This window comes from Pungitius pungitius, chromosome 13 (assembly GCF_949316345.1).
Source record: "Pungitius pungitius chromosome 13, fPunPun2.1, whole genome shotgun sequence".
Taxonomy (NCBI): domain Eukaryota; kingdom Metazoa; phylum Chordata; class Actinopteri; order Perciformes; family Gasterosteidae; genus Pungitius; species Pungitius pungitius.
In genome coordinates this window covers 8,012,723-8,023,381 of record NC_084912.1, presented here as the reverse complement: position 1 = coordinate 8,023,381, position 10,659 = coordinate 8,012,723, and the positions used below count along the sequence as shown (strand labels likewise).

The 10,659-nt window shown below is 43.5% G+C and overlaps 2 protein-coding genes across 2 annotated transcripts; both read right to left on the bottom strand.

The window, feature by feature from the left end:
• Positions 1-844: 844 nt before the first annotated feature.
• chata (choline O-acetyltransferase a) lies at positions 845-7,078 on the bottom strand. The gene is made up of 15 exons (XM_037466373.2): positions 6,433-7,078; positions 6,043-6,126; positions 5,566-5,757; positions 5,125-5,243; positions 4,626-4,679; positions 4,321-4,501; positions 3,924-4,101; positions 3,674-3,843; positions 3,156-3,256; positions 2,922-3,050; positions 2,716-2,838; positions 2,479-2,620; positions 2,249-2,311; positions 2,019-2,156; positions 845-1,815 (listed from the first exon to the last, which is right to left on the bottom strand). Exons 2-15 carry the CDS (start codon positions 6,088-6,090, stop codon positions 1,417-1,419), a joined length of 2,037 nt encoding a protein of 678 aa, XP_037322270.2. The 5' UTR covers positions 6,091-6,126; positions 6,433-7,078; the 3' UTR covers positions 845-1,416.
• Positions 7,079-7,277: 199 nt separating this feature from the next.
• On the bottom strand, positions 7,278-9,926 carry slc18a3a (solute carrier family 18 member 3a). The gene has a single exon (XM_037466374.2). It carries the CDS (start codon positions 9,431-9,433, stop codon positions 7,865-7,867), a length of 1,569 nt encoding a protein of 522 aa, XP_037322271.1. The 5' UTR covers positions 9,434-9,926; the 3' UTR covers positions 7,278-7,864.
• Between the last annotated feature and the right edge of the window lie 733 nt (positions 9,927-10,659).

Here is a 10,659-nt window from a genome sequence, read left to right as displayed (position 1 = left end):
TAAAAATGCCCGGCCCACAAATAATACAGTGATGATGGTAATAGTAAACCCATAACAGCCCACCTGAATTCATGCAGCAAGACAAATGTTGATAATAATAATAATGAAAAGAAATAAAAATATGTATATATATATTTAAATACAAATCAAATGTCTTATTAGATTGAGTTGTGAACAAAAAATTGGAAAGCTCAGTTTTTTTATCCTTGACGTCACACTATGGCAACATGTGATCAGGTCGAAAGGTCAAAGCTAATCAAACTCCAACCGCAAGCACTGTGTCTGCAGACATATTGGATGGGGAGTGTTTGACCGTTATCAAAACCGTCCAGGAAGACCCAAAATGACACTATGTCTCTAAAACGATCAAGTCAAATATCATCATCTCTAAGTCAATATACTGCAGGATTCAGATTGGATATTTTGCACAATAAGAAACTCAGTGAACAACAACCTCATGGTTTCATATGCTTTAATTTTCAACAGTACTTCATAAATAAAATATAGTCATTAACACAGGGATCACCTCTCTTTGGTAAGTTTTATATGCAGTACTTACTTCTTAAACATCCATTTAAAATGTGTAAACTCACATTATCCATCCATCCATCCATCTTCAAACCGCTTATCAACTTCGGGCAAGAACATTACATTATGTGATACAAAAATAAATAACTTAATTAATATATTATTTTTGTAAATTTACAAATAAACAATTCTTTGATAAGCTAAAAAGTATCCCTTAAAAATCATTAAAAGTTTGTTGCCTTTTCCGAGCACCTCAAATGCACAACTCAACATTTAATGATTTTACACAAAGATACTTCGTTGTTAAATATGCGTGGAATTATTACACTACTGTACTCTACATTATACACAATATATAGACACAAATGGAGATTGCTTAGAAGATTCTAGTGTAAACAAGTTACCGTGATCTTCAGACAATCATTCGATAGCAGCATGCTATTAGCTAGTTAATGTATTGTGAGATGATCACATGGTCATTTATCAGAACTCACAAACTTGCTCAACAACAAATGATAAATTTACTTATTTCATTGCCTTATTCATCTCAATTAAGTGCAAAACGACATTCAAGGCTCAGCTTGACATTTTTTTAACCTTCACATTCTGACCTACATGTTCATGTAATCACTGCTGTATGTTGGATTTTCTTTACGTCACATTTTCTCTGTAATAACCAAACACCTTGACTATTCTAAATTACATTATCACCAGTGCGTCAAACATTTTACATTATACAACAACCAGTTTCACGTAATATTTTGCAACACAGTTACAGTGCATCATTTGTGAGGAATACATTGTGACAGCACAAAGACCCTCTGAATGTCACATCACCACTTTTTTCACCGACCCTGACGGTTCCCAGTTAGTTATTATAGTTTCGTCCTATTCCTCTGATGAAGTCTGGGTTTGGGCCTCCGCTTTAGTCTGGCCTGGGGTCGTCAGCAGAACTTGTGGCGGTGTCTGCTGATTCTTGGTCAGGTCAGTTGGTCTCGCAGGTGGTTTGTTCTGCCACTTTGTGTCTGTTTGCGTGTGCCTCTCAAGTTTCGGACCCTGTCTTTGCTCCGTTGGATTGGAGCCACGGTTACATTTATTGCAGAGATCCCTCAGGTCCAGGAGTCCCTGCACCAGAATCTTGACAAATTCTGCTGAACATGTCTGCGAGCTCTCGTGGAAACTGGACACGGAGAAGATAATGTGGTCTGACTGGGGGTTGTAGCACGCTCCATATCCGTTTGGAACCACCGGCCCGTAGCTGCAGAACATCTCAACCGTAGTAGGAACCTGAGGGAAGAGCGAATCCTTCAGTACTTAAACACCAGGTTAACTAGTGCGTTAATGTAGGTGAAAAGGTTGAGATTTGTAGGTTGTGTGTGTTGTCAAATCTGAAGTCGTCTGTTTAGTGTCACCGGTTTATGTTCAAAATCAGGGGGTGTTTCTGATTAAGTATAACTTCAGTCTAATATTTTAATATCAGATAGCAATACCTGACTTGTAGAGAGAATGAAGTGATTACTGATGAGATGGGCTTCGTCTTTGAATATTTCTGGCGTCTCCATCTTCAGCTCATGTGCAATTTCACGTAGTCCCAGTATGTGATTGTCTATTGCCATCCCTGTAATAGCCTGAAAAGGAGAATGAATACATGTGTTATTGGGTTTTCTTTGGCAAAGTCAATGTTTAGATAGAAACCTGTCTGAGGTTGGAGAATAGTCACCAGAATAGTATACTTTGTTTGCGCGGATATGGCACTTTGTAACATCTCCATCTTCTCCGTATCCTGGAGATACAAACAAATGAGAGACAATTCATCGCTTATTTAAATCTCTTCAGTAAGCAGAGTTCAGTCATGGTGGAGTTCATCAACACAGGCAGAATTACAACATCGAATGACGATGAAATGAACCACTGCCAATCTCATTTATTTTGGACGGTGCAGCATCGTACAGTTGTGCTGAGTTTCCCATCCGTCATTGCTTTGACAAAGGCCAGCGCTTCGGGTGTGGCTGAGCGGATGTTGTCGACTCGGCCCTGCTGAAAACGACGAATCGAAGCACTCTCATAGGTTGCCACCGGTCGGCCGTGACATCTGCAGAAACACACAAAGACGAGGCCTTGTAGCTCGGCGTTCTGGGTTAACGCCACGTAAGAGAATCGGCCGTGTTTGAATCATCTCCTTCTTACCGGTAGTAAGCTAACTGAAGAGCAACCTGGATGTAGGCGTCAGGACTCATTTTCTGCTTCTTGATGAACTCTTTCCCGTAATCGTTGAATTTGTGGACATTCATGTCCAGATTTTTCACCTCTCTGATTGAATAAGGACACGTCCTGTTACAGTACGAGCTGACGGCATCTACTCATGTTTTTCAATGTACAGAGTCAGCCCACACCCTTGTAGTCTGTCAGCAGAGGAGGCGAGGAGCTTGTGAATGTCTGGAGTACACTTCCAGCGGAGGCGGCGCGGTGCAGGCAGCTCGCTCACACTCGCCGCCCTGACCAACTTTGATGGGCTGCCGATCCTGTGGTCACATGAGAATCCTGTATCAATTTGCATGCTATTTTAACATAGCCTTATTTGGATTTTCTGATCACATCACACAGCGGCATCACACATCATTTCCTACATGTATTTGAGTAGATATTCTGTGCACTGCACCAGGACAATTCCTTCAAACGCTGAGTGTTCACACACAACTCCGCAGCAGCCGTCAGCCCCTACGACAAACTGACACAGCCACGCAGTAGTCAGTGGGATTTTGTGACATAACCACGCTGCAATGCTGTGTGAAGAAATCATTTGAAAAGAAAAAGCATCATTCAAGGTTCATGCTAATGCCATCGGGTTCATGGCTTTTAATGCAACGGAGACGTCCACTAGCAGGGCTTCTTCCAATAGACTTTGTTAATATGGCATGATATCGACTATCGGCTAATTTCACTGGCATTGTGAGATAGGAAAATGGAATTTCATCCTTAATTAAGTATATCCCTCATCCACCTGCATTCCTTGCCTCACGTCACTCTGGTTTTCTCTGACTGTTTTAACAAGTTATTTAAAACATTAATAATGAATTAAAAGTGTGCAACAATTGCAGGAGCCCGGCATCAGCCTTAACCGAGCCAGCTCACTGTGCACACTGACCTGCATGGGCTTGTCGTACCAGCGGTTGCCCCCATTCTTGGCCGCTCCTCCGCCGTGCAGCATCAACGCGGCCCGCGTTGTGTCACTTTGTTCAAGCCCACTGGCGTCGTCCAGACAGACCAGACACAGACAACGCTCAATGGTGTCCAGAGAGTCCCTGTTAGTAGACTCTGGGGCGTGTACAGGAATATCGGTTGGAGCAAATAAACTTGGAACTTGGAGGTGCAGCTGGATTAGGAGAGTCTCGTACCTCTCATTAGCACCCTGCGAGACTCTGCCCACTCCGTCCTTCCGTCCGAGGTGAGGAGGCCGATGGGTGGGAGCCGCTCCTCTTTGCTGTCAGCCATCCGGGCGATCTTCTCCAGCTGAGTCAGCAGGTCTCTCTCATTCAGTCGGCGGAAGTTGATCACCACATCGAGCACAAAGAACTGGAGAGTGGTTCAGAATGGAAACAAGACGTTTCAGTCATCAGGGCTTAGGCAGGAATGTACAATGCAAGCTGTAGTACACAAGAAATGTGTCATTGATACCTGATAGAATGTGCATATTGAAGGGTTTAAAGGACCATTTCTGTTTTATTGCCATTAGTAACTGTTACATTTGGATAATTCCATTTGTGACCACTTTGGATTTGTTTTTTCACTGACCTGGTTTTTACAAGCCACAATGATGTGTTCAGGCTCTGGCATCACGCTGCTCTCCTGGGCCACCAGTGTGTCCCTCTCAGGCCCCGGTAGGCGATAGGAAGTGAAGAGCCGATAGTACTGCTCCATGCAAAGACGGGTACCAGCCAGCTGACCCCGAGCATATTCCACAGGCAATGCACGTCTAAACACAGGCATACAATACGTTGCCGAGCCCTTTTTGTCAAACACGAATCACGTGTGTCAATGGATTCTGTTGTGATTGAAGATCTCGAGTTCATTTGTCCTCTCATTGTAAATTGACTTACGAATCAAGAAGAGTCTTGTACTCCAAAGCCCCAGAAATTAAGTGAGCAGCAAATCTAGGGGAGATAAAATGATATGATACTTCCAACACACACACACACACACACACACGTTGGTCTCTCCTTGTCATACTCTCTGAAATCCGTGCTGATACCACTCTGAATTTAGCCTTGTTCCTGTGTAGCTGTATAACAGCCAACAGCACATACGTGAAATATATGATTTGGTTAAGGAGCCGGCCTCAGATCAATACCACGTTAACCAAACCACTGCTTTCATTATCTGCTGACCACTGCACCAGGAGTCTGGCCTCCAAGTCTGCAAGGTGTTCTGTTCTGGTCGGCCTCATTTCTTTCATAATTAAAAAAAAATTCCCTTTCAATTAGTACCGTTTTTACAGTGCTTCACAGTTTGTGTTGTAGAGGATGGCTAACAAGGGACACAACTGGGTGACAATGCACTCCTGGAGTTCACGCGTCTCTGCTGTGCAGCGTCTCGTACCTTAACGAGTCGATGGGAGCCTTGAAGTGCTGCTGTGGGAAGACCATCACTGGGCTGGAGTTGATGGGCAGAGCCAGTCTGTTGTTCAGGTACATGTCCTTCAGCCAGTAGTCGTACACCTGCAGTCAGACGTAGAGGGCTCCTGGTGATTAAAGGCTCTTTCTCAAAATGATAGTGACCTAATATTGATTAAGGTGAAGAAATAAAACACTATGTGACTAATGGCTTGCTAAGTTTACACAGGCTGACTCTGCAAGTCAGTTAAAGCTTTACAACTAATGTGAAGGGTTTGTTTACTTAAGTATTATTTGTAAAAGGGAGCCATGATTTTATTTATTTATTTAATTGTTTGTAATTTACAAGTCTGCCTTTAAAACGGCGTACTTTGAAGTCTAAATGTTAAAAATACAGACTGAATACATTCATGATGATTTTATTCACCCAGTTGGCCTCGTTGTCCCTCCTCTCCATGAGTTTGCTCTGTAGTAGCTCCCCCACTCCTCCAGGTGCTCCAAACTTCTGCACCACATGTTGGGTCTTGTTGAACTGTTCCTCTGTAAGCAGATGCTTCACACACCGCAGGTACATCTCCAGTGTGTCCCTCAAAGCGGGAAGCGGCAGCTTGGGAAGAGCCTGAGCAGTGTGGGACGTTCAAAACGAATTTAGCATGCAGGAACTTGAATAATATTAATTCAGTTTTTAGTTGCACTTGTTGACAACAGCTGCTTGCCAAATTTGTAAATCGACTCAGAAAAAGTGTGATGGCATATAATAAAATGTCATAAAAGTGTTTATTTTCTAATTCTTAGTAATCTTTTTTTAATGCAGGGAAATATCACATGTCCCTTATTGTTTGTAAAACATTGCATTTTCCAGTGAACAGACGATATTCATATAAACAGAAAAGTACATATTTACATCTCCGCTTGGTAAACCTTTAGAGGGCTCTTGATCCAGAACTGGCATGTTGGCGGTACAGACGGGCAGCCTTTAAGGCGGACTCTGTGTCCACAAATGAGATTTCATCAAAAAACAGATGCAAGGCTTTAATTGCCTGTCATTGTGACGGTCTACCTAAGAAGAGTTGTCTTTTCATGAGTTGACATTTCAGAAAGAAGTACAGGGCAACTCAATAACAAATAAAATGTATCACTGTCACACCTGAAACAGTAAAAGAATGAGCATGTTTTTTTAAAGATTTTCTAGCTATCTTGTATTTTTGATGTTAACAAGCTGTCATAAACTAAACTATGCCACAGTTAATCAATTTGAATAAGCCATCACTTTAACAAAAAAGATTTTACTCACCAAAAAGAAGGAACAAATCCCACCTGTCCTGTAGCTCAAAAAAGGATTTTAAGTTTATCCGTCTAGATTTGAATCCATTCCTGGCTGAATTTCTTTGAAATGATTCTGCTTGGATCCTTTTATGATTTTAAGCATCTTTCAATCTCCTTGGAAAGAGCGCGTATCCCTCGGTGGCTCAGCAGAGATGCTGAGAGGGTACCTCACTCTCTCGGCCGCCAGGCTCCTCCCAGAAGTCCTGCTATTCGCCGAGAAGTTTATCTGCCACTTCGCATGTTCACGACACCTTATTTGCACCCCAACTGAACGCTGGATGCTTCCACCATGTTCCGACGAACACGGATGTATTTTCCAATGATTTTTTTCGCTTTGCTTTCTGGATTTTCAACACATTCACTCAAGTCAGAGCGGATTTAGTGATTCCATTTGACTGATTTAATTGACGTTGTGTGTTTAATATCATGTGCAAAGATTTGCATTCTGAACAAGTGCTGAAGTTATTAAAACTGATGATTTTACTCACAATATCAACAGGATCCTATATTAAATTGTATTTTTCTTGTTTTACTCGGAAAAGTTGCTTTGACGGATTTTGTGTAACCAATAATCAACACAATATCCAAGATGCGGCCGGTATTAATGTAATATTAGATTGTGAAGTGCATTCATGTTCAGACGGGTCCAAAGTGGGGAAAAGGGGTACGCTTTATCTAAATACAATATATAAATAACACTGTAATTTATAAATTAACGTCACATTATTATAATTATTTTCTCAGTGTGTTAAAAGTTAAAAGGAATGTGTCTAAGTAATTGAATTAATTGCCTTGATAAATGATTTCCACAAACAGTATCATTCACATAATATTGATTTAATTATTTACATGAATATACATGTATGTACAGTCGCAGATGCATTCCAGAAGTTCGTCGTCCAAGATAAACAAAAAAAAGAATTATTACACAACAAGACGCAGATTTTAGTTCATTTTCATCGTTGTATCTTTCTAAAACTGTCGTGTAACACACAGTATTGCATATTGAGTTTAGCAGCACAACTCTGGCAAAATAAATACATGTTGAATTCACATTGAAAGACGCAGAAAACCATACTTGTTCTTTTGTTAAAATACATTTACTCACAATCCCTGAATATGAGTCCGTTTCTGATACAGTCATAAACACTGGTAATTAATGAACATTTACCTCAACAAATCTTTCACAACACTCTCACGTTAAGACGAACAAACGCCAACGAGCGCCTTTACTGCAAAAGCTTGAAGCCACTCGATTTGACAGCACCCGCAGGAATGTCAACCAGAAGCTGTAAATAATTTGCACAATCCTAATCGTGTTATGCAATTGATTGGATCAGAATAGATGCACACAATTCTACATGGGCACTTCGATACGTTTACACTCAATTAAGGGTCATTTACGCATACTCTCCTCCTGAGGATTCCTCCTCAGAATACGACCGTTGCGCAAAGGTTTCAATACCATTCTCGTCTAATGTTGTACACAAACCCTTTCTCTTCTTCTCTCGCTGCTCCATTTTGATCGTATCATACAGTCCTGTTGGGCCGTCCTCCAGCAGCATATTTCGCTCGGAGAACGAAGGTTTCATCTGTGTCACGTTCTTCAACAGAAGGAGCGCCGGTGCGTAAAGTACATTGGCGAGGCCCATGCCCAAGTTGAGCTGGACAAAGCCCAGGTCGTGCACTATTTGTCCAGCCGCCACTGGTCCTAAGGCATAGGCCACGCAGTAAGAGATATCTGCGATGGCATACACGCTGCCGTACACTGACACGTGTCGCACATCCACCAGGAAAGCCAGAGTTGGAAGGAGCGCCGTGTCCACGAAGGCGATGCCAAAACAGATTCCGCACAACGGGAGCATGAGCTGACCGAAGGTTTTGCACGCAGGCACCGTGCACGAGCTTGCGCCTATGAACACCATACCAATAGCCCCGTAAAACCACTGCAGGTGAGGGTACTTGGCTGCTAATTTTACGGTGAGAAATACGCCTAAAACATGAGGGAAGAAGGCAGGGAACCATGTCATGCCGATCTCCCACTGGCTAGCATGCATGGTTTCCTCCATCCAGTTGGCGATAGTGGGTTCAAGGAAGGCGAGAGGGATGTTACAAATTGTTAAAGCACCAGCCACTACAGCTATATAGGGATCAATCATCAGTTTGTGCATGGGGGTGCCCACCGGCATGTTTTCTCTCTCTCGGTTAGAGAAAGGTTTCAGCACAGTCAGGCACAATATACCATCGAGTAGGCAGACGCAGGCCAGAATGAGGAAGGGCACCCGCTTCCCGGCGAACTCGTAGAGGACCCCTCCAAAGGGGGGCGCCACAAGACTTCCAAAGGAGATGAAAGCCAAGGCGATGCCCAGCGCTTTGCTCCTCGCTTTCTCCTCTGTGTAGCGGTCTGCGATCAGAGCGATGCCCGCGGTGTCGGCGAAAGCCGAGCCGAAGCCCTGCATGCTGCGCGCCAGGAACAGAGTCGCGTAATTTTCAGCGAAGGCAAAAGTAAGGGTGGACAGAAACATGACATTGAGACCAATGAAGAGGGGAATATCATACCCGACCCTATCTATGAACGTGCCACTTAGGGGGTTCACCAGAAGCTGCAGGATGGCTTTGGAGGCAAAAAGAACACCAATCTGTAGGTCAAAGTTCCCCTTGGCTGTGTGTATGGTACTGTTAGTGAGGTTGGTGTGCGGCGCAGCGGCTTCGGCACGATCCGCTTCTCTCTGTAGCTCTTCGAGGAAATCGGGTATGATTGGCACAATGACCATGTAAAGCATGTTGTCTAACAAAAGAGCTGTACAGACTATTACAAGAATAATCCGTTTCTGCCGATCTGGGTCTTGGATCACATTGCCGAGTTGTTTAGTTCTTTCACCCATCTGGGACAGTTTAGAGGCGGCAGATTGTGCCAAATTAGTAGTTTGTCCTTCGGTGGTCCCTTGCGGCTCCATGATTTGCTCCATTTCTGTTTTAAGTCTTGTCTTCTGTAAAAGAAAATCGGCTTCCCCCAGTTGATTTGTTTACAGAATTGCGCACTCCTGTCACATTTGTTCCGTCTTTAATTCAGTGTTGTTTCCAGCAACGGGATCCCTACTAATGAGCTAGATAACTTCCCTCTGCTTTTCTTCTTCTCTATCCCTCGCGCCTTCCGTCATCGCACGCACTTTTCCACTCCCGTGACTTGGACTCGTTTTATCCCCGTGGTCCCTAGTTGCTTCATTGTCTCTTACCCCGTCATCCAGGTGACGCGCTGGTCCCGGCCCGCACTCCAAGGTTGGGGATTCACCTACAACTCACAGCGCCAGCTCCATCAGCGCACTATCGGCTTCGGGTCCGTCTTCTGGTTCCCCTTCGGCTCCCAGACGCGCCCAGCCGTCTCTGGTCACCTGTAACGCTGTGAGCCAAGTCGTCATTTCACATCAACCGGATTGGTTTTGTCTGCCGTGGAAGAATCCACACTGCAGTTTGATGACAGCTATACCCCCCCCCCCCCCCCCACCCCATTCTCCCCGCCACCCCCCACATCGGCTACCACTCCTCTCCAACTCCCATCTTCGCCAATGGCTGTGACGCACAGTCCTGCTGCGCTCCAGAATATATTTTATGGTAATTAAATACTAAAACCTGCTGCGAGTGAGTTACTTCAAACAGAGCAGATGGCGCTCGACTCCAATTTATGTTATATTTATCCTCTTTAATGTAAAATCATAACGTGTAATTTTATTTTTCGATTCCACGAGTAGGATATATCCATATAAAATCTCTACAACTCCGGCATTTCCAGTCAACAACGTAACGAAACATTTAGTCATACAACTGGAGCTCAGCTGAAACCCGGCGAAAATGAGAAAGAAAGCATTTCCGATTTCTTTCATGTGAACACAATCGATTCAGCACCACACTCCAGAGGACAGTTCCACAGAAAATCCTATTGTTATTAGGTGTCAACGGATCCAATTGAAATGTAATCTTTTGAATCTTCCCCCGTTTCCTTTCTAATTCCACCTCTGGCTGTATTTAGTTTGTGAATCTAAGTAGGTTTAGCTTCACTGCCCCGCATCCAGATGCTGGAGAGTAACTGAGCAAAGCACCGACCACCTGAATCCAAATAGGTCTTAAAGTATAACGGACACGATGCCATTCTCAGTCTATAGCTGGACACTGCCACCTTCCGGTAAAGAAAAATATT